The sequence below is a fragment of the Penicillium chermesinum genome (genome assembly GCF_028974085.1).
Source record: "Penicillium chermesinum strain IBT 19713 chromosome Unknown utg000005l:1.0-4115287.0:1.0-4118363.0, whole genome shotgun sequence".
Lineage (NCBI taxonomy): Eukaryota > Fungi > Ascomycota > Eurotiomycetes > Eurotiales > Aspergillaceae > Penicillium > Penicillium chermesinum.
In genome coordinates, this window is record NW_026695315.1 from 3051539 (window position 1) to 3073478 (window position 21940).

General features: G+C 51.5%; 12 protein-coding genes across 12 annotated transcripts; 5 read left to right on the top strand and 7 right to left on the bottom strand.

Moving 5' to 3' along the window:
• Window positions 1–73: 73 nt before the first annotated feature.
• On the bottom strand, window positions 74–2128 carry gpi16 (GPI-anchored transamidase subunit GPI16; the record flags this gene model as incomplete). Its single annotated transcript, XM_058476623.1, has 4 exons — window positions 74–1104; window positions 1153–1547; window positions 1603–2043; window positions 2118–2128. The coding sequence occupies 4 exons, from the start codon at window positions 2126–2128 to the stop codon at window positions 74–76; spliced, it is 1878 nt and encodes a 625-aa protein (XP_058329513.1).
• Window positions 2129–2325: 197 nt separating this feature from the next.
• On the top strand, window positions 2326–3335 carry N7468_007328 (LUC7 domain-containing protein; the record flags this gene model as incomplete). Its single annotated transcript, XM_058476624.1, has 3 exons — window positions 2326–2368; window positions 2487–2797; window positions 2862–3335. 3 exons carry the CDS (start codon window positions 2326–2328, stop codon window positions 3333–3335), a joined length of 828 nt encoding a protein of 275 aa, XP_058329514.1.
• An 876-nt stretch (window positions 3336–4211) lies between these two features.
• On the bottom strand, window positions 4212–6700 carry N7468_007329 (uncharacterized protein; the record flags this gene model as incomplete). The annotated part of the gene is made up of 3 exons (XM_058476625.1): window positions 4212–5858; window positions 5926–6623; window positions 6694–6700. The coding sequence occupies 3 exons, from the start codon at window positions 6698–6700 to the stop codon at window positions 4212–4214; spliced, it is 2352 nt and encodes a 783-aa protein (XP_058329515.1).
• An 855-nt stretch (window positions 6701–7555) lies between these two features.
• N7468_007330 (uncharacterized protein) lies at window positions 7556–8326 on the top strand (the record flags this gene model as incomplete). The annotated part of the gene is made up of 1 exon (XM_058476626.1): window positions 7556–8326. One exon carries the CDS (start codon window positions 7556–7558, stop codon window positions 8324–8326), a length of 771 nt encoding a protein of 256 aa, XP_058329516.1.
• Window positions 8327–8563: 237 nt separating this feature from the next.
• Window positions 8564–10338, bottom strand: N7468_007331 (uncharacterized protein; the record flags this gene model as incomplete). Its single annotated transcript, XM_058476627.1, has 2 exons — window positions 8564–10215; window positions 10269–10338. The coding sequence occupies 2 exons, from the start codon at window positions 10336–10338 to the stop codon at window positions 8564–8566; spliced, it is 1722 nt and encodes a 573-aa protein (XP_058329517.1).
• A 244-nt stretch (window positions 10339–10582) lies between these two features.
• Window positions 10583–11613, top strand: pre9 (proteasome core particle subunit alpha 3; the record flags this gene model as incomplete). Its single annotated transcript, XM_058476628.1, has 4 exons — window positions 10583–10606; window positions 10669–10853; window positions 10935–11353; window positions 11474–11613. 4 exons carry the CDS (start codon window positions 10583–10585, stop codon window positions 11611–11613), a joined length of 768 nt encoding a protein of 255 aa, XP_058329518.1.
• A 1349-nt stretch (window positions 11614–12962) lies between these two features.
• On the bottom strand, window positions 12963–13301 carry N7468_007333 (uncharacterized protein; the record flags this gene model as incomplete). The annotated part of the gene is made up of 1 exon (XM_058476629.1): window positions 12963–13301. The coding sequence occupies one exon, from the start codon at window positions 13299–13301 to the stop codon at window positions 12963–12965; it is 339 nt and encodes a 112-aa protein (XP_058329519.1).
• Window positions 13302–15790: 2489 nt separating this feature from the next.
• On the bottom strand, window positions 15791–16156 carry N7468_007334 (uncharacterized protein; the record flags this gene model as incomplete). Its single annotated transcript, XM_058476630.1, has 1 exon — window positions 15791–16156. The coding sequence occupies one exon, from the start codon at window positions 16154–16156 to the stop codon at window positions 15791–15793; it is 366 nt and encodes a 121-aa protein (XP_058329520.1).
• Window positions 16157–17126: 970 nt separating this feature from the next.
• On the top strand, window positions 17127–17622 carry N7468_007335 (uncharacterized protein; the record flags this gene model as incomplete). The annotated part of the gene is made up of 2 exons (XM_058476631.1): window positions 17127–17185; window positions 17241–17622. 2 exons carry the CDS (start codon window positions 17127–17129, stop codon window positions 17620–17622), a joined length of 441 nt encoding a protein of 146 aa, XP_058329521.1.
• Window positions 17623–17935: 313 nt separating this feature from the next.
• N7468_007336 (uncharacterized protein) lies at window positions 17936–18867 on the bottom strand (the record flags this gene model as incomplete). Its single annotated transcript, XM_058476632.1, has 3 exons — window positions 17936–18472; window positions 18510–18667; window positions 18762–18867. The coding sequence occupies 3 exons, from the start codon at window positions 18865–18867 to the stop codon at window positions 17936–17938; spliced, it is 801 nt and encodes a 266-aa protein (XP_058329522.1).
• Window positions 18868–19259: 392 nt separating this feature from the next.
• On the top strand, window positions 19260–20264 carry N7468_007337 (uncharacterized protein; the record flags this gene model as incomplete). The annotated part of the gene is made up of 1 exon (XM_058476633.1): window positions 19260–20264. One exon carries the CDS (start codon window positions 19260–19262, stop codon window positions 20262–20264), a length of 1005 nt encoding a protein of 334 aa, XP_058329523.1.
• Window positions 20265–20464: 200 nt separating this feature from the next.
• Window positions 20465–21242, bottom strand: N7468_007338 (uncharacterized protein; the record flags this gene model as incomplete). Its single annotated transcript, XM_058476634.1, has 2 exons — window positions 20465–21127; window positions 21204–21242. 2 exons carry the CDS (start codon window positions 21240–21242, stop codon window positions 20465–20467), a joined length of 702 nt encoding a protein of 233 aa, XP_058329524.1.
• Window positions 21243–21940: the final 698 nt, after the last annotated feature.

The following is a 21940-nucleotide window of genomic DNA, read 5'->3' on the forward strand; positions in this document are numbered from 1 at the left end:
TATGATTTGAGAAATATTTCTTATTCTATGGAACATGGGGAAGGTATTAGGATCGGAATGTAATACGATTTCATCATTCGACTTTGGTTTCTTTGCGGCCGAATTTGCCCCGTAGAGCCAGAACCTTGCCTAGAATACGGCCCTTGATGGTTTGAGAGCCGAGGGCTTCTGCTTCCTCCACTAACACGACTCGTCGGACCAAAATATTGAATATGGTGCCAAACCCAAGGGCAATAACAGTGCTGGTGAGGATGATGACATTGTAGGGCATACTGAAATCCGGAGTTGGGAGCGGAAGAAGAAGACTGGTAGACCGAATGTAGATCGGGCTGCTGTCAACGCCGTTGAGGATTCGAATCACAGCGGGTGCGACATTGAAGCCTCGGTTAGCATCGGGTGGATATTCCGTGTAACGAAGAATCGCCTTCTCAAAGTCGTAGGTCAGTGTCACAGTGGACGCAGCAGGAACTGACAGGGCTAGCTCCAACTGGGTCCCGCGTTCGCGGTCGATGGCCGGTCGGAAGATGGTTTCGCTGACAAGATCGGAGGCTGGGATCTCACGCCGGAGTCCATCGCGTCCAGTAATAGTTGCCTGTAGCGTGTGGATGTAGGGCCGCAGAAACCAAGGAAGTGATTCGAAATAGATAAAGTCCACTGCGGCGGTGGGAGAGGGATTCTCGAATATGATCCGCATACCACCACGCTCTTGGCCATGACCCACGATGGTCCGTTCGGCATGTAGAATGGGCTCATCGAGGGGAGCTTGGATGTTGATTGGTTGCTCTGGAATCGCAAGGTCAAAGGGTTTCGAAGGATCCAGGTCAAAGCAACGAGTAAAACCATCATCCAACTTGAACTCTTTCGTGCCCTCCGTATAGAAGATTCCTCGCTCGTGAGGGACCCGAATACAGACAGGGTATTCAGCGCTTCCATCAGAATCTGCTAGAGGGCAAATGCCATTCAAGGGTCGGCCAAAGACCTCGCTCAGGCTCCAGTCCTTCTCTGTAACCTTCTCAAGGGGATAGCAAGTGTCTTCAGAATTGTAAGGTTTTGATGTATCGCAGACCAACTGCTCATTTGGGACAGGGCGAGGGATCGGATTTGCTGGAAACAGTTAGCATCTTGGTCCTTGCAAGCAGGGAGACAACTTACATCGAGGTCGCTTAGAACGCTCAATATCCAAGACCATATCGACTGTTTGTTCAATTTGGATCGTACAGTCCCCCTGTCTAGTGCAAATTGGTCGCACATCTACAGACATGCTCTGCCATGCGGCATCAAAAAGCTTATGTCCGTCAAAAAGAGTTGAAATTCCAGTTTTGCCTTTACACGGAAGCAGTTTCAAGAAAGGCGTCAAGTTCTCTGTACAGACAACTTCACCTGGGAGGGCCCCATGCAGGAGATGCAGGTTACTGGACTCTGGGTGGTCTCCTGTTGGCTCGAACGAAACGACGGGGCGCGTTGTTTTCGTAGAATCCACAAAGTTTAACGAGGCACAAAACAGGCCTGACAATGATTGGGTCAGGGTAATCCATTTTGCAAATGCCCTATAACAAAGTTAGAAAGTACCAAGATATGTTGCCCAAAGTGCAGAAAACATACTCGTCATCATTCGGCGCATCAATCCAAGCCCACAGCTCTACTCCCGTGCCTCCTTCTTTACTACCATTCCATGGCCTTGGGCCCCAGCTGTCAGCATCCCATCGCCCTGTTGTAAAACGAAGGTGAAGCTCTTTCGTATTAGCATGTTGTAAAATCTGGCCCAATGCCCGAGGAAAGTATCGAAAATGCTGGTTATCGAAAGACGCCTGAGATGTATTGCTCCGGAAGTTGAACGAAGCTAAGAGAGATGATTGCGGGAAAGGCTGGAGAAATAGCTGTTCATGATAATCGGAGGAAGCAAAGGCTGGCGCACTCCATAGGAAGACTATGCAAGCCCATAAAAGGGAGAATAGGGAGAGGACCGTCATTACTTCATGCCGGAGCTTGGTCTGCGCCCCTAGTCCATGCGATGTTCTGGGCTGCAGAGCTAGGATAAAAGGTCTTGGCAAAAGCCAAGTAGACTGCACAAACTCTGCGTCACCTAGGTGTCGCCTCAAAGTGACAGCAAGGCCTACACGTCCGACATGTGTGGAATTGCAGGTACAGCTTGTCTTGGCTGGAAGCCCATCTGTTAAGTTCATTGACGCGCCTCACCGCCTTCGACCCACCGCCCACCGCTTTCAAAAAAAAGCCCTCTGGGGAAAGTTCGCCACTGCATCACCTTGCACCGAGCTCGTCCTTTTTCGCGTCGAACGACTTTTTCGTGTCGAACGGACTTTCATCATGGCAGCAGAGCAGAGAAGGCTGCTCGAGCAGCTCATGGGCTGTAAGTAAATTTGTATTGGGATGAGAAAATTCCCTACATACAAGCTCCAAGATATTGCTGTATCCGGTGCGCGTTGAAGCTAACAGTCAATGACAGCGGAGAGCCTGATCGGTACCAGTGCCCAGGGCCGCAACTCGCAACTTTCCATTACCGATGACAAAGTCTGTCGTTCCTACCTTGTTGGCACTTGCCCCCCACGATCTCTTCACCAATACGCGCCAAGACAGCGGTGCTTGTCCCAAGGTGCATAATGAGGGCCTGAAAGCCCAATACGAGAATGCGACGCCCGCTGAAAAAGCGAAATGGGGCTTTGAATTCGATTACATGAGGGATATTCAGGGTTACATCCTTGAGGTCGACAAACGAATCCACTCGTCGCAGCGCAATCTGGAGCAAACTCCGCAAGAGATTAAAGAGACCCAGAACCTGGTAAGTTGAGCCCCAAGGAAAATCGAAATGCGAAGGAGCCGACATAGTAACGATATCCCCACAGATTAAACAAATCCACGATCTCAATGACACCATCAACAATGGGCTCCTCGAAGTCTGCATTCTGGGCGAGCTAGGAGACGTCGCAATGGCCATAACTGAGCTGCACAAGGTTCGCGCCGCCAAATTGCAGAAGGAAATTTTCGAGCGCGACCTGAAGAACCTGCAGGATACCGGTGGTCCCTCCGGCCACCAGAAGCTGCAGGTTTGCGACGTTTGTGGTGCTTACCTGAGTCGATTGGACAACGACCGACGACTGGCGGATCATTTCTATGGAAAGATGCACATGGGTTACACATTCATGCGGGATGCCTTCAACAAACTTTCGGCAGAGCTGAATGGTCGAGAGCGGCCTGTCCGCCATGTAGAGGATGATCCTTACAGCGCTGGTGGCCGGGCCGGTGGGCGTAACCGTTATGGCGGCGGTGGGGGAGGTGGTGGACGGGGAGGAGGTCATCGAAGGCGTCCAAGATGGTGATTTCACATGCTGTGATGGTCATGATTTGTCTCTTTCTTTGTGTCTTTTGCATAGCGCAGGCGTAGGGTGGATCCACGCCAAGTGGGAGGACGCTATTCCCCATTTGCTCTTTATTTCCCTTCTGGTCGTGAAGATATCTCTCGGGCTGGAGTTGCATTCCAAGTCTTTACTCATTTCTGATCCTTAATATCAGTCCACGCTACTTGATATTTCCGCCTTTCATATCCCTTTCGCCATCTTGCATCACTATCCAACACCATCGTTGCTCTACGCGAGTACCGAGTAAACTGAGTTCTACCTGCCAACCATGAGAGGAGTCTTTTACTACGACACTAGGCTTTGCCAGTGGTATGTAATTCATCTGGAAACAATTGAAAAGCTCAGAGTAGATAATAGCACTTCATTTGATAGAATGCGGCATGAGAATCAAGGCGTGTAGATAGACATAATCGATGTTCGGTAAGCCACGATTTCGCTCCTCGATCACAATCAGGAGATCACAGTCAAGGTCGATGGCGGTCCTTTCATAAACAAATAACATTGCCCTAGGGGCTACCGATGATAATCCGGGCATTAAAAATAAGAATAACAACAACGTGCATCGATAACCTTTTGTGAAAAACAAAAGCCACGGGTCCATTGACGATAGGCTTAACACAGGAATAAGAAGAAGAACAATAACCCATTTTTTAAGAACGAGCCCAGAATAAAAGGAACCCCACAACCATAGATGGACAAAAGCCCCTTTACCGGGGACGTGACAACCGAACACCTGGATAGAAAGCCGCTTGAACCAGCCCATTTCCGGGAACTGGAGGGCGACAGAGTACAAAACACTGTACAATACAAGAGCGAGAAGCTAGAAAGGGTGGATTTTCAAACGGGGGCAATCATCTTGAAGAAGCGCAGGTCCTGGGGGCGATCTTTGAAATATTCCTGGAGCGCAGGATAGAGCAAAGAATAATCGTCGGCAATGGATGGCTGCCCATCTAAGACTGCCCGCACGACTTCCAACTCTGTTCTCTCAATCGTTGGCATTTTCTGGATGAGTTGCTGTATCGTCGGGCGATATACGTAGTCGCCCAGGATTTCAAAAGCTTCTGGCGAAGGCTTGCGGCGACTGCCTGCTTCCATTGTGGGATATTTAGAAGGAAATCCGAGGTCACGCATGTAGTTGAACCCAGCTGGGGCCGGAGGAGCGTTGAGGATGTGCTGATCAGGGATGATCTTGGACACGAACACGACAAGGAAGGTTCGCTGGGTAGTAGGACCCCGAAGAGCATTATTTTCCATAAGTTCGAGGAATTCCGGCATCTTCGTCGTGCCAATCTCGATAGGAACAATGTATGTATCCTTGATTGGAGTGAAAGGATGCGACCCGATCACTCCATAACGCTTGCGCGTAGCAAAGTAGTCAAACAGCCTGTTGAAACCGTCTTGCTGAGCAGGAGTGTCAGGGTAGTTGATAGATGTTATGGTAACATCTGTTGACTGACTGAAACGCAGCCCGCAAAGATATTCTGTGGCAAGTTTGAGGTCGATTCGGCCGTCAATCTTCAGGATTTGCGGCATGAAGAGTGTCCAGAGGTGTTGCCCACTGGGATCTGCACCCCCAACAAATTTCGCGGAAGACGAGAACTCTGCGACTGGCAACATCGAAAGTTTGCCTCGCCAGATAAGGTCGTCCTCCGTGAAGTCTTTCGGAGAGTAAGGCGGGGATTCAGACTCGTCTCGAAGTAGCTGATCAATATCCGCATCGGCCTGCACATGTCCATGGGGGACTGGTTCACGGATGTTGGTTGCAACTTCAGGGAAGACCTCATCATGATGCTCACCAGTAGATGGTTGTGCGTCGTTCTTTTGCTTAGTTCCCTGCTGCACCTTGGGTGTAATAGGGCTTTGGTTCCCGGGGCTGGCTTCGAGGTCCGTAGTCAGGCGACGGGGAGCACCAGAGAAAATAGACTCTGTGGTGGCGTTGTGTGTTTCGTCTTCAATCAGTTCGTCGCCTTTGTGAGTGCGTCGCATGCGAGGGCCTTGCTCTTGGACGATGATATGCTGTCGTTCCGCTTCGCGTTTGATCTCGGCATCCTTTTGCTGCAGCTCTTTGCTGGCCATATCCTCTGGCTTCATCGTGGACAGAGCATCAGGCGTGAGGCTACCTGAAAGTAAGCGATCACGTAGAGACGGATTCTTTTTGACGTTGAATAAAATAGTCCGTAGCTGTAACTTGTATGGTTCGGTAGGTTCTCCGTTCCCGCCGGAGAGGTTCTGATAAATTGCACTCTCGATGGCTAGACCAAGTCGCGTTGCAATATCTTCTGTGGATTGCCCAGTCAATGAGACCGAGCCTGCCTTCTCGGCCGCGCTGACCTGGTCAGTGAAGAGCTTGACGAGCGCCGTTGCAGCACTCTTACGTGCGGGTATCTGAAGCTCGTCTACGCTGCCAAGCGCACCAGATTCGGACTTGAGACGCGACGATGCGGGAGATTGGGAAGAAACGCGCTGTTGTTTGGCTTGATGCGTCTAGAAAAGATCAGGATGTTAGTTTCGTTTCATGTAGCGTGTTGGGGTGGCTTATATAGGTCCTTACAGTCTCAGCCTCCGTGCTCTCTTCTAACTTGCGCTTGTTGGTGCTGGAGCGTCGAGAGTCTGTCGAGTTGGCATTCTTGTCAGGTTCAACTGAGGCAGAAGTTGCTGGGGCAGGTGAAGTAGTGGGGCCTGGTGTTGCAGACATGCCACCGCGCACTGGGGTGCCGACCTCAGTCTTCGCTTCACTAGGTCTGCTCTTTTTGCCGCCCTTCTTGCCACCCTTCTTGCGCTTGGATTTCTTCTCCTCTGCCTCTCGGCGCCGACGCTCAGCAACTTCCTCCCAGGGCTTCTCACCCTTCGCAATTTTATCCAAGAGGGCTTTGTGGTTCTCTGGGCGACATTGTTCGCAGTAGTAATTATCTGGCTCATGACCTTTGGCGAAGGTCAGACCCATACAGTCGTTGTGTTGCCATGCGGAGCATGAGTCGCAACAGATCATGTCCCTTTCCACGTCCTCCTCTTCCTCATATTGTCCACAAATACACCGGATGATCTCTTCCTCGTCTCCCTCACTTGGTCCGGGGGTAGGTTCGGCGGAAGCTTTGCTGGACTTGTCGCTCTTGGCCTTGCCTTTGCCCTTCTTTGATGGTGCATCGGGCAGTTCGAGGTTCTTGTGCTGGCCCTTGGTGGCTCGGCCAGAGCGTCGCGGTTCATCTGGCATGGTTGTTAGTAGGTGCACGGCGGGTGTTTCTGGCTGGGCTGCGACGGGAGATGGGCGTCGCGGATAACGCGCAGACTATGCCTGACGGGGTACGAAGTGATTGCTTACCAGCCATGATTGTCGATAACGGCGTTGAAGCCAGGAGATGCTCTACAAAAGGATCCGAAGGCGGTATGAACCTGGCTGTGTTTGCGCAACAGATACAAGCCGTGGGAATGGTAACAAAGGACTACTACGGCGTAAAGGCTCAAATGCGGGATTTTAAGTAGAACACAACAGAAATCCTCGCTCCAACGTGATTTCCCGCTATGCGCCCTACTGCTTTGCTGCTTCACTGCGCTTCACAGCTTCACAATCACAACTGACGCGCGGCTGGTATTACTTGGATCCTTGGTGAATTCTCTCAAGAATACTGTAAAAACGTATTCACAGCATTCACTGGTGTCAAGAAACGATCGTGTTCCCGGGTAGTCCTTTCCAGAATGGGATAGCAGGTCTTGAGAGCTATGTCGCAAACTCCTGACAGGTGGGGGTGATCGTGTGCGCGAAAGAAACCGTAGCGCGTCGCGTAGATGAGAATGAGTCACTGTAGGTAAGAGCCAAGTACACGCTGACTGTGCCACCAAAAACCCCCTTGTGATGATTTGGGGGGGTTCAGAACGAATGGAATGTCAAGGAAAGGTTGGTCTGGCCGAAAACTACGCGAAAGAGATGGACCCGAATGCGGCTGACATATCAAAAGTCACATGATTTACCAGCCACATCATCATTGGAGCGTGAATTCCGTACACTTTGGGGCTCTCATAATTAAGGCTTCGCTCCAGCTTCTCCAGGTTTCCCCACTCAAGCAAAATTGAATCTAATTTTGCAACTCCTACCTCAAACCTGATCAATATTGCAACATCTATCCCTCTCCTGACTTATTCCTGGTGCACTTTACGACAGACTTGACCGGATTTCTACATACGTTATGGCGGACGTGCGATCAATGCTCCGGAGCGAACTTGCTTCGCGCAAAGGCACCCCTCCCAACAATTCTGGGAATCGCGTGAGTAAGAAGCGCAAGGTTGACAATGGTGATGGTATTATGCGGAAGAAGTTACGGTCAACTGGCTTGGATGCTGTCCAGGCTGCGTCCGACGCTCAGCTGAATCAATCATCCGCCGAGGGCTCCGAGCCAGACGAGGAGCTGGAAACTGCCGAAGCGGGTGTACCACTTCCAGAAACAGAGGAAGGACCAACGGAAGATGGCCAGGCTCCTGAACAAATCCCAGCCTCAGAACTCCCACTAGCTCCTCCTGTGCCTTCCCAACAACCCGACGTGGACGAAGACGAGTGGGCCGCGTTTGAACGCGACGTGGCCGAGCCATCACGACTTCCACATGCGCCGGCAGCGCTCTCTGCCGAGGCAACCATTTCTGCCGCGCCTGTCACTACAGAAGAGATTGCTGCGGAGCGGCAAAGCGATAAGGTCTCAACAGCACGCGCACGCGAGGCGGAGTTGGAAGGCGAACGAGAAGACGCGGCGCGATTCATGGAAGAGGAATTTGATGAGATGGAACAACTTGAGGAACGCGTACGACGCCTCAAACATATGCGAGAGGAACTGCGACAAAAACAAGCCAATGATGAGTCTACGCCAAAGCGTGCCGCCATGTCGGAGGACCAGCGACCCGCGGAAAGTGAAAGTGATGATGACGATGATGACGATGATGATTGGGATGACTGGAGATTCAAATGATTTGAAACTATCTAGGAACCCCATTTCGGCAATACGGGAAGCAGTCTTCCTATTAATCTATTTCAATGATACCCTCGAACAATGAAAGGCATGCCTGACATGCATATTGAAGCTCGCTCGCAACCTTTACGAAAATTTTACCTAGTATGGTATCTTCTCGCATTTGTGAGGCCATAGATAAGTAATTTGAATTTTCTAGCTTTCTCTAGTTAATTTTTCGCTCCACGAGCGGCTTCTTCAGTCAAGCTCCATGTGGGTGCGCAACCCATCTTTATTAACCTTCATGGCTTCTGCAATTTCCGCCTCTCCTTCTTTGAGAAGATTCTTGCCACGTATGAGATCACCGCGTTGTCGCCGCCTGTCCTCCTCAACTCGCTTCTCTCGTTCGGCAAGTGCCCTTTCGCGCTTCTCTCGGTCTCTGCGTTTCCGGCTTAGCTCCTCCAGTTGCTCTGGAGTCAGCTGCTCTTCTGGCGGGGGAGCCAGTGTCGATATGTAAGCCTCAATTAGCGGGTCGCGAGTCTTTGGAGGGAGCGCAATATATCGGACATCGGTGACTATTGATGGTGGAAGAGCTTCCAAGTTCGAGGAGCGATTGAGAGCGTGCAAGGGAGTGGACTTTAGAAGCGCAGAAAGATCGGATTTTCGGCTACTCTCCGATGTCTTGAGCTTTGCAATATAATCACGATAAAGCTTCTCGCGATCTCGGTCATGGAGCTGGGTGTCCTTCATTTCAGGCTCCTTGCGGTACTTCCGTTTGAACTCAGGCCAGTAGAGTTTCGGAGAAGCATATTCTTGTAGAAATGCCAGGTATTTGATTCGAGGATCCTGTTTCTCTTGCTTCGCTTTGCGCTCTTGGACTGTCTTGATCCGATCTTTACTCCATTTTGAGAAAATTTCTCGCCGAGTTTTCATGTTTGAAGGTGCCGTGTATCTGGAATCATCAATGATGCGGCCCTCCTCAATGATTTTTTCCCACGTCGTAAAGGGATTGATATTGTAGTCATCCAGAAGATCCCGAAATAGTGATTCCGCATCCTCGTCAGTCAAAGGAAGACCTTGTGCCTCTTCCCAATCTTCGCCTCCTGGCTCGCCGTATTCACCAGGATCTAATCCGTAATCCTCGCCCATTGCTGCCAACTGGTATTCCATGTCTTCTTCTGTGAACTCGACCGGTTGGTCGTGAGGGCTTCCGCTTTCGGTACGAGCACGCTTTGCCGGATGCTCGTCGCCCTCACCCTCACTGTCTGTGACTTCAACCTCTTCATATTCGTCGCTGTCATATTCGCCTCCCAACCCTGTACGGGGCTCGTCTTGCTGATTTTCTTGCTCCCCAATGGCATTCTGTGAAGGCTTCTCAGGCGCAGTCGCCTTCTCGATCCCCTCTGGTTCGGGTTCCTCGCCACGTTCGATTCTCTCTTTTCTCTCACGTTCACGGCGATCGTATTCTACAACACCTGCCAGGACATCCTGTGGGAACTTCCAAAAACTCTCCTTGGTTTCAGTGTTGTGGACGAAGCGCCGACCAAGCTTTGTTTCCACGAGGACCCACGGGGCGCAGTCCGGAATGGTGTGCTTAGATTTTGGCCGGTCCTGAGGTTCACGTCGGCCACGATCTTGATAGCCTTTTCCACCACGGAAACCACCTCGTCCACGTCCCGCACCTTGGGTATGGGCTCCACGCTGTTCGTATCCTGATTGCCAATCGCCATGTCCATAGCCTGCAGGTCCGTACGGCGCGGAGGAATACGTTGGAAGGGTTTCGGGATTGTAGGACTGAGCCTGGAGAGGAGGTGGCACAGGCGGTGCAGGTGTTGTAGCCTCAGGTGCACTTAAGTGAGGCCTGGTGTATGTAGATTTCTTTGTAGCGGCATTATAGTAGTATAAATGGCCTATATTGAACGATCAGAACGAGAATCACGATCAAGTCTGATTGTTCACATACCAGTGGGTGCGCGGTGCTCAGACCATCCTGGAGGTAAAGGCGGGAGGGTTCTATGTGTCGAATTGAGCATGATGTATTCGCGAAACGGACGATGCGCCTCGTGGCCCAAACTTGGAGCAAAAATCGCAACGAGGTTTTGGAGTTGGTGAGGTGGTCCGAGCTTGGGCGGATGACAGAGGACGCGCCAGGGCGAGTTGCCTGGAACTTCATTCGGAGAGCTCCCCATCTCTATCCATCTCCGATCCTCTCCATCCCTCCTCTCCTCCACCCCGTTATATTCCTCTGTACCTTGGATTTCTTTTTTCCCTCTCGTCATGTCTCGGAGATACGATTCACGGGTGAGTTTCGTTCTGGCATACTGTCGCTACAGCTTCAGCTAACCTATGACGCCGCTGGACAGACTACCATCTTCTCGCCAGAGGGCCGTCTGTATCAGGTAGAATATGCGCTCGAGGCTATTTCTCATGCCGGTACAGCTCTCGGTATTTTAGCTAAGGATGGAATCGTCCTTGCTGCTGAGCGGAAGGTTACCAGCAAGCTGCTGGAGCAGGACACCTCCGCAGAGAAGCTCTACACAATCAATGAGTATGTCGATTCTACTTTTGAAAGCAAACTCAAATAAATCGAGTGCGCTTTTTGTCATGCAATCAACTGATTCCCTCCCAGTAACATGATCTGCGCTGTGGCTGGTATGAATGCTGATGCCAACATTTTGATCAATTACGCCCGTCAAAACGCCCAACGCTACCTCCTCACCTACAACGAAGACATTCCCTGCGAGCAGCTTGTACGCCGACTGTGCGACTTGAAACAAGGATATACCCAGCACGGCGGTCTGCGTCCTTTCGGTGTGTCGTTCATCTATGCAGGCTGGGACCACCTGCGTCAGTTCCAGCTGTACCAGAGCAATCCTAGTGGGAATTACGGCGGATGGAAGGCGACCAGTGTTGGTGCCAACAATGCTAGCGCACAAAGTCTGCTGAAGCAAGACTACAAGGAGGACCAGACCCTACAGGAGGCTTGTGCAATGGCCGTCAAGGTCTTGAGCAAGACCATGGATTCCACGAAGCTGAGCAGCGAGAAGAGTAAGTGGACTCCCAATACACTTATGCACGGAATACAGCCCCTATGTCATTGCATATTGATATTGCCCTCTCTATTGGGTTTCCGCCAGAAACAATACTAACCGAATTTTCTTTTGCTAGTCGAGTTCGCAACAGTAGGCAAGACCAAGGATGGAAAAATCTACCACCACCTTTGGAGCGCAGATGAAATTGATGCTCTCCTACGAGACCAAGGGCTGGCCAAGGTTGATGACGAACCCGAGGCTGGTGACATAAAATAGAATAATAGCTTTTCTGTGGTATCCTATATCTCGGGAAATGAATGATTGCCCTCTTCGATTTGGTCTCGCTTTATGCATCTGCTGTTCATGATGGGGTGTTGCTGCTGATGACTGCAGAAGTGCTTCGCCAGTGACGTGGCGGGTTCTCGACGACTGGTTCTTCAGGCATCTTCGGCTAACAGCCCCATGACAATAATGTTTGTTTGGCTAGGCTGGTCCAGACACGTAAGTTAGACATGAAAAGCTGCTGGATGATATGTCAAGATCACATCCAGTACATTCTCCGACCTTGCAGCCCAACACCGGTTTTAGTAGGTATATAACCTCAGGGGGGCGTCCGTCCTAGAGCTAGTACGCCACCCAGGCATTTTGCTTAAATATGAGTGATACCTAAGTGAGAAAACCTCAGGAAGGGTATTGAACTTCGGCAAACCTTGCAAACATATAGGTTAAGCACGGTTTGCTTCAATTTCGAGTTTACTTTGGGGTTCAAACAAATGGAGCATCCCATAGGCCGTGGGCTACACTTCAGCGGAGGCGGTGCCTTCTTTATTCCCAGGGGTATCTCGTGTTATCTTCACAATTGACAATTTTACCTCTAGGAATTCCTATTCAATATACTAACTCCGCACTATACTTCAGGTGACGACCTCATTGTATTCCTCGCACTTGAGGCTGACCCGCGGGCGTCGACTTGAATTGTTATATAAGCGATATACTTTACTGTCACGTGATTTAAACCAGAATGAGGGGTTCAACTGTCCACGAGCCCTCCCCTCTTCCTGATACCATTGGGAATGCTACTGGGGGTCTTGCATGATTGAATGCCAATTATTCAACCATATTGGGCTGCAATGATTGCCTTATCGGAAGTCTGCAGCTCAAGCCCCCTTTTTCGCCTCCATGGGTCTGGGTGCCGTCTCAGCCAACCGCTCACCTAGACAACACGGCGCTTATAACATCGCTAGGCTCCATTGATATACTCATCGAAACTTTACAGCCTATGAATTTCCGGAACTTATGACTCACGAGCCAATCAAAATCAGAATCACTATTTTCTTCACAGCATATGAAGCCGTAATTGGCTGTCGCCTCACAAACCCTCGGGTCAGTCTTGATGTCACAGAAGCTGCTTGTTTGCGTGGTGAAACATGAAACGCCAAAAATGATCCTCCGAACGACCGAGTAAACCAAATGAGGATTGAGAGGAAAAGAACACATGAAGGGAGCAGAGAAAGAAAAGAATTGAAGCAATCCAGAAAAATCAAATGCGAGAATGGGAGGCCCAATCAATGTACTCCCTGTCCGCCCAATGAAAACCGCCCATCAGAACCAATGCCGGCTCCAAATTATCGCCCAATATTGTTGCGGCGGTCTTCGCGCTCTCGCTGCAACTGAACGATCTCTTGGTCCAGTTCCCAGATCATTTTTCGTGATCGGTCCATGGAGGCTACTAAAGTCGATCCCTCCCGTTTCCACCGATCCAGGCGTTCTACCTCGGCGCTTCGCCGGCGGTACTTGGTCTCGATCTTCTCACAAATACGGCATTTGTTCGCGTCGACATCCGTGCTGTTGACAAGCCGAATCCCGCATGTCTCCCCCGTGCGATATTCGTAATTGCAACGGTGGGCAAAGTTTGTCCAAGCGAAGTCGCCACACGCGAAACGTTTCTGGTTATAGAAGCACATTCTTCCCAACTGCGTTAGTGCTGGTCACTTCTCCAGGATGACCGAACTTACTTGCGTCTAGGTCTTGTTTCAGGTTTGATGCAGGCCGTACGATTGGCTCTCGGTTGTGAATTCAAGCTCGGCTGTCAAGCTTGATAGGTTATCCTGGACCTTTTCTTTTCTGGTCTAAGGTTGTCTCAGGGGAGCAAGAAGGGTTCTTTGAAACAACTTGCTTTGGCAAGGAAAAGTGGAAAGAATCTTCAGACAATATCTATTGACCAAAATTTCTGATTTGAGGTTTTGCTTTTGAAACTTGAGAGGGGATAATTTTGAACTCCACGGTCCATTGAGGGGATCCAAATGGCCTATTTATGTTTCGGCCAGCAACTCCCTGTCATAGCTACGGTCTCCAAATCATGGTCATCCTCCTCGCTGATCGACGCCGCTGGTGCAGGACGGCTTATCGTCCGTGTTTCCCATTTACTGGATTTTTACTTCGCAACCTGGTTGAACTGTATCCGGTTGGCTATCAGCAGTTCTCCCAATAGTGGGGACTGTAAGATGCCCAAGGTCTCTCGGATGGAGTCCACACCAAGGATGAACCGTTGCTTCAAGGATGCATGCACCTCCTCTCCCGTGGCGATTTTTTTGTCCCCATGATGATCCACGAGGGGTCGAAAATCCCGCAACCCATGGCTGTGGTTCTCTTCTTTCTGGTCTCGACCGCTGCAGCTATGCCATGGCCAAACAGCCCTTCCCCGCCTTCTGCTGCATACGGATTGCATGAAGTCAGACTCCTGTGATGCTGTTACGTCCCGCTTGGACGATCCTGCATGATCGAGTTGCTCTCAGGGCCTGCCAGCTGTCACTCCAATACACTAATCGGGACGCCGTCTGTCAAGGATTACCTTGCTAGCAAGAAAAGCAAAGCTTCTGGTCGTTCTCGGACATGATCAGAGGAGGGAGGGGGCCCTGTACCTCCGGTGGTGACTCCACACCTCGAAATATGGATGCTTTTAGCCTCCCAATTATTTTGCCGATAACGCCACTTGTGATTGGTCTAGACCTCAATTCATCATCCTCTCTGACTTGGTCCCTCGCTCAAGGAAGCTTTCCGTCCGCAGGATTTCTCACTCGGGCTCGCCGTCTGTGTGATTGCCAAGTGCCGGAACATTCACCTCATGTTTCCCCGCTGGCAACCCTCCCCCTGCCTGTCGGTCCCGTCATTACGTTTTCTGCATTTCTGGATCAGCAAACACATAGGAAGTGAGATATTTGTTACGGCATGTGGTTTCGACCCGATGCAGAAGGTCCCTTTGCCCCGTGCTTGGCACCAGTGACTCCTGCTCGCAAGGATAAGGAAGATTCAGTGTTGCGAGTTCGACCCCGTTCCACACCTGCCGCAACTTTCCGCTCCGTGCTTGCGAGCCAATTGTTCATTCTCCAGGTGGCAACATTCGCGTCACTGAGGCTCTATTATTGGTACCTCATGCACCCAAACACACGGGCCACGGAATTGGGTTTTCCTCTTGCTCGACGCGTTACCGTCTCGGGATTCGAACAGCGGTGGCTCCATTTTCGTTCAGCTGATCTGTGATCTCTGCAGAGAGGACTACTGAGGGGATCCTGCATTTGGCCCCGCTCATGTGTATGGTCCATATTCATCTATTTGCTCCTTCGGGCAAAAATGATAGGATAGGATTGTCGTGCGGTATCCGTCGCAGACACGAACCGTGTCACCTCCCACGCATCGCTGGAAGCCCCATGCAGCTGCACTAGAGCTCGGCCAACTGACGTGGCACATTACCTCTGGCTCGACGCGCTCTCTCCTCGTCCAGAAGGCTGGGAAGGGAAGAATGCGGACGAAAAAAGCGGCGCCTTTATTGATTTGATTAGGGCTCCACATGAGGAACTAAACTTTGCCCCTCCAATCCTTATCGAGGAAGGCAAATGGTACCGCGGAGTTGTTTTCTTTTTCTTTTTCTTTTCTTTTCATTTTTTTTTTCCTTTCTGGCTTCCAGTTCAAGATCGAAGTGGCTGCATTGCCTCTGCTAGCTGGTGCTCTGATCCACTGGAGGCGAGTCCCGGGGGGGGGGTTACGGATCGATACGGTGTATGATCATCGGCGTTGGCCGCTTTTTGTGACGTTGGCTTCCTATATTTGGGATGGTGGTTCATCAAGATGTTGAGCTGGCACCTGGCAATCCCTGAACAACGCAGAAATCCCCTTGTCCAAAAAAGAGAAGGCGTGACTCTCCGGGGGGGAAAGAATGATCTATCTCCCGCTTCGAAACCGGATGCATGAGCCCAAGTCTGCTCAGGTCAATCTCCAAGGCCACCCCTGCCCTTTTTCGTTTTTGCCTCTGGCCCCGTCTTATCGCCGAAAAGCGTACTTCTCGGTTCTGCCTTGCGCGGTCCCCGAGCTGTGTCTGGCAAGGATCAGACTCGCGACTTTGCAAACGAAACCGTAAAAGTGGCTTCTGCCCAACGAGCAAGGTTACCGGAGGCTATTATGGAGCATTCGAGCGCGGGTCAGTGCCGTCGCTGGCTGAATTTGGGTGCCGTAGTCTCCGGACGCAGATACTCCAACGTTGAAATTGGATTCTGCGACCCGCATACACGCTCCCACTGCGCTGGGCTCTCTGATCCCGTGACCACAAAGTAAACGGAGGCTCCCGCGCCTTTAAATACGCGCATAGCTTTCTGCCCAGGTGACAAATAGTGCCCTGCTCGTTGAGCTTTGGGGTTCGGGAAGGGAAAGGGCCACCACCCTTGATACCGGGTCGGCGGCCTCGCATTGGCCGGCCAGTGAAGGTACCGTCATCTGCAGGTAGGGCTGGTGTCCAATGACATCCCCGGGCGAGGGGGCGAGCCATATGCACCTAGCACAATCTCCCCACCTCCGTGTCCTGCACGAGCACCATTGGCTTCTCGCATCGACTTGCGAGGCCTAGAATGCAATTAAGCCTCGAGGCCTATTGGACGATCAAGGCCGTTTCGACTCGGGTCCTCGCACCTGCATTACTCCCCGGCCATATTGTTTCCCCTCCTCGGCTAAAGCTGTATTGATAATGCCCGCATGTCATTTTGGCACAGGCTGAGTTTCTCTCGGATGAATCCTGCCGTTCTCCCGTACTTCTGTGTCCGCTGATCCCCAGATCTCCTACTAAACCTGGATTCATCAGGCAGCCATCCCTTATACCGGAGTAACACCGGACTCCCTGCCCTAAGCTGATCCCGGTCACTACGCCGAATTGACTTTCTCCAGGCGTATTCTTGGCGGTGCCCGCCGAATCGACCGTTCCTTCGGAGATGCTATCATAAACCATCCCGTGCAACCTACTTTGGAGATCAGACCCTATCGAGGACTGGGAGAACTGACGTGGCAGGCTCGGCTTACCTCTCATGGTGTAGGCCCAGTAATCATAGAATAACGTAAACATCAGCATGCGCGCCCCGTGTAAGGCCCTCAATAAACTTTCCCATTTTTGGGTTCCTTCTCGTTTCGATCTATCCCATGTTTCTCACGTTGTTTTGGTTTTCCCATCTTTCTGTTTTTATAGTGCGAACCCTGTGAACATCTATATTTCGCCTCAAGCTTCTTACCAAATCCGGTTAGCGGCACAAAGCGTACGTCATGACGTCAAGATGATAAACCCAGGCCAAGCAGGATCAGGGCAGATGCTTGTAAAATGACTTGCCTGAATCACACAACCTACAGATCAATCCCTCTGAAATTGATTTCCGTCTCTCAACTGGTTCGCCAAACACAATCAATCGCAAAGCAGCCCTCCCGCCACTACTTCACAATAGTCTAGTACCACCAGTACTCCCCGCAACATCACCATGTGGAAGAACCTCATTTCCAGCGGCCACCAGGCCACTAAAGCGACGAGCTCCCTTCAGTCCAGTGTCGGCCTCTGGACTTCCCCCAGCGAAACCAACACCAACAACTCGCAGTGCCTTCAGCACCATTCCATTCCGCCAAAAGGAACCCGAACCCGGTACTCGCAGCGACCGCGAATCTCTCTCTCCTCAGCGATCGGAAGCGACCAAGTCCGGGACGGACAGCGAGGTTGCGGAGCATCCTGCCGCATTCGATCCCAAGAACACGAGCCCGGAGGGCGAGTTAAATCAGACTGCCAAAGAGAGCCAACAACAGGGCAAGCAGAAGAACCCTTTGAACATGAGCCCTGCCAACCAGGAGGTCAATGATTGGAAAGCAGAGAACGGCAAGAGCCGCAATGCCGACCGAGATGCATCAAGCAGTCGGGGTGCGCCGAAGAAGAACCGGTCTATACATGTCAAGGAGGACGGGACGCATGTCTCGTACCGGGATTGAAGTGCTGCATGCAAAATGTCTTGGGAATGGAGTTCTCGTCAGTGCATTAAGTGATATTTCGATCGATGGATAACATGGCTGTATTCTACATTTTGACATCATAAGCCTTATCAATTGATTGGAAGGTGTTTCGCCCGCGTGTTTCGCACTCAGAAGGAGCAAGTCCCCAGGGGGGTGAACTCCCACCAAGACCGACTAGCTAAAATTCCCCACTTCTTCTGGCAAAACTAGATCATTGTTCGACGACACTGAAAAGTAGATAGGCTCCTCGCCTCTGACCCTGCGCCATTTATTAGTCGACGCGATCAGTTCATCACAGCCCTCCATTGTCCATGCCCATTTCCGTAGGAACCCAGGCGTAACCTCCCAATTCTCTAAGATATACGGCTCCCCCCCAGAGGATCATCCCGGTGCGACCTGTCGTTAGGTCATCCTCCTCCGTAGACATGAATAGATATGACTGGACTTTGGGCTGAAATTTCAGGCATTTCTTCTGGGGAAACAGCATAGGGTCAGGGCCGTGGCCCATCAGATCGGCTGCAAACTCTTTATGATCGAAATACGATTCCCAGCGGATCAGATTATCGCGCATCTTTGGGAAAGGTAGGAGGTTGATCCACGTTGTATGAATCAGATCCATCTGTGACTGGCTTGGCATCAGCCATGCCGGGATGCCAGGTTTGACCGGAATGACCCTCGAATAGGAAGGAAACGAGATGTCAAACTGTATCGGCTCTCGGTCCGTGAACAGAGACACCGCTGACCGGCCCAGGACCAGCTTGTTCTTGTAGCAGCCCCGGAACACATTATAGTGGATCAGACTCAGTAGTTGGTCAAACGACGGGGGCACCTTAGGGGGGAAGAAAGGTCTTGGCAGCTAGACACACGCCGGACTTTTCGTCTGTAACCGGGTCGTGTCCGCCTGGGGACTCCTCTGCGTGGCTCTTTGCACTCTGCTCAGCCGCGTCCGGGTCGTTTACCCGCCAACGATACACTTTGAATGAGCGGCGTGAAGCACGCTCGTTCTGCTCTTGCAGGCGGAGCCCTGGAGAGTGGGATTAGTCTCCGGGGTTGTCTATAAGGCCGACGGAGTTAGGAGGTCTACCTACGGCGCGCTCGTTGGTTTGCCCGATTCTGACATCTCTTGCGGAGCCGAGCATCCTCCGTGCTGCGGCCCGCATTGGGGTGGGTCAGATTAAGCGCTGCGCCGTTGAGCGTTGATCGGCTAGGCTTGGGATGTGCCATTCTCGTGCCAGGGACACCTGAATAAGGACCAGTGGTGTAATGAGAGTGATGTGGACGATCGAGGGCCTTGCTCAAACGGCGTGGGCAAAGACATACTGGAGCGGCGCTATTCTACATCAGGCTGATCCTGTCAGGATGCGATGTTGAGTGGAGCATTTGGGTCTTGGCATGGGGGGCCGTTTGCCCAAAAGGGCAATAAAGGTCAGCCGGGGTTCGGCTTCGCGATTGGCCGGTGAAAGTGTATAGAAAGAAGTATAGGATTGATGCTTTGAATATGGCGAGCGAAACGATATATAAAGCCGGTGTTTTTGGCCGGTCAGTTAGTTCTTCATCTTCATCAATCATTTCCCAATCATTACTCGACCAGCAAATCTTCTCCTGTTTCAAGCACAATGTCTCGTTACGCCGCAGTCCATGCCAACCCCAAGGGTCTTGGTGACGCTCGTCCTACAGCGATGCAGATCGTCGATGATGAATCCATGCGTGGCGGATTAGCTGGGAAAGTGGTTGTCATCACCGGAGTTTCTTCTGGGATTGGCATTGAGACTGTCCGGGCCTTCGCCGCCACTGGAGCCAAGCTCTTTCTCACAGTTCGAGACCTAGAAAAGGCCAAAACAGCCCTTGATGGCATATTCGATGAGCAATCGATGGAACTAGTCCAGATGGATCTTGAGTCCCTTGATAGTGTGCGAGCTGCCGCTAAGACTATCCTGGCAAAGACTGACCAGATCACTATTCTGGTCAACAATGCCGGCGTGATGGCCATCCAGGAACGCGAACTCACGATCGACGGCTATGAGAAGCAATTCGCTACCAACCACCTGGCTCATTTCCTCTTCTTCCATCTGCTCAAGCCGGCATTGCTCGCTGGGTCGTCTCCCGAGTTCAATTCGCGAGTTGTCGTGGTCTCGGCTGCTGTCCATCGCGTGCAGCCACTGAACGCATCGGATAACTATAATTACGAAAAGGGCGGCTACTCCCCCTGGGGAGCATATGGCCACTCCAAGCTCGCGAATATCTATATGGCCAATGAGCTGGATCGGCGCTACGGAGCTCGTGGGCTGCATGCTACAAGTTTGCATCCTGGTAACATTGCTTCTGGACTGATACGCCATATGCCGCAAGAGGACATCAATGCCATGATGGCGAACAAGGAGATCATGTCTATTTTGAAGAGTCCGGAACAGGGCGCTGCAACTACTCTATACGCTGCAATCTCGAAGGACTGGGAAGGCAAGGGCGGGGTGTATCTGGTAGACTGCGGGGTTGCAGCCCGTGGGGAAGATGATGGGCAATTTGCCGCTCTGACAACTTCCAGCGTCACATACAACCTGGAAGATGAAGCCAGGCTCTGGAAGGATTCTCTGGCTATGGTTGGTTTGCCTGATGAGGAATGAGGGCGGAGAAAGCGAGTGCGTCGGATATATGGGGATGGATCTACTAGCGCCTACACTATGTAATATTTGAAAACAACTTGAATACATACTATGCGAAAGGTATGATCTGAGCGCTAGACTCAAAGCGTAGTAGGTGGCATTTGAACGCAAGAGTTAGGTGATATAATGCACGATATAAATACTCAACGAAGAGGAGTAGACTACGCCGTCGCCAAATCAATAATGGATTTACCTGAAATCAGCCACACCTTCTCACTGCCCTCGGGCACATCACCCTCCAGCGCCTTCAACCCAGCCTTTACAGCCGCCTGGCCAATAACATCAGACTCCTGGGCCCACCCATCCTTCAAGCTCGAATGCAGCTTTCCAGCCCAGCTCGCCACAAACCGGGCCACAGCCTCCACGGGACGACTCTCCTCGCGGGTCCCCGCAATCAAGCCGGGGCGGAGGATCACCGTCCGCTCAAAGCCCAGCTCCTTCACGCCCTCCTCGATCTCGCCCTTCATGCGAGAATAGTGGATCGAAGAGTCCTTACTAGCGCCGCTACTGGAGATCAGGACGTAGACTTTTGTCCCGGCTTCACGCGCCGCCTTGGCAATATCAAGGTTGACGCCGTGGTCGAGTTTGTACTGGTTCTCGAAGCCTCCCGCCGCTCCCCGGGTCGTGCCTAGTGAGGAGATGAGGATATCGGGTGTAGGGGTGAGGGCGGAGAACTGTTCGGCCCATTTGGAGCTGTTGTCGGAGACGACGGTGGTAAGCTTTGTTTGAGGGGCGTCTCCGGCAACGGTTGGGGCACGGCGGGAGATTGTGTCGACACGGCTGACTTTGTTGTTTGAGAGGAGGTTGGTGAGAATATGCGATCCCTGGAGGAGGTTAGTTGGGAGGCTTTTGACTGCAGCGCTGGTGTTTGGGTCCAGTCTCGGGAAGCAGGGTACTCACCACCATGCCGGTGGAACCAAGAAGCGCGACGTTCGCCATTGTGAAATTTCGAGACTCGTTTGGATCTGCGCAGGGTTGATGGAGAAGATGAGGTCGGCGATAAGATATATTTCGTCACCGGATCGGCTAGCACCGATCAGGCAATCAACTCTCCTTAATGGGGGACTGTCTTTCGATGTTCGCCAAACTCGAATTGTCTGGATAAGATCTGAACTAAGGACAAAATTAGAACCGCTGGCTGGTAGTATGCACGGCGAACCTGAGTAAACTCCGTGCAAGAGCTCTTGAACATCGAAAGGCCAATTAGCCATTTCCGGGCGAGCCTGTGCTACTCCAGTACCACTTGGGCTTATCACGCGCTTCATATTGTTCCCTTCGGCGCAGTTCGTTCTCCCAGGCGCGAATTCTTCGACTCTGTTTCTTGTCCAGTTCCTTCTTTGATTTGTCTGTTAATAATACCCTGTAGCTCGGCCGCTGAACAAGTGCTTAGGTCACAGTGCAAATTCGGGGCTCGGACCAGTACTACAGAGACATATATACAGTATATATATACAGTCAGCCTCATAAAATACCCGAACTTTCCTGGCCCGGTCGATTGATAGATAGATTGAATAACCTGGACTTTCTAACCTCCGACGTGAAACAACAAGGTTCGGAATGGATTCAATTTCTCAAATGGAGAATGTGAAGAATCAGTGTAATGTGGGTCGGTGTTGTCAGAGACCTTCAAGGTAAAA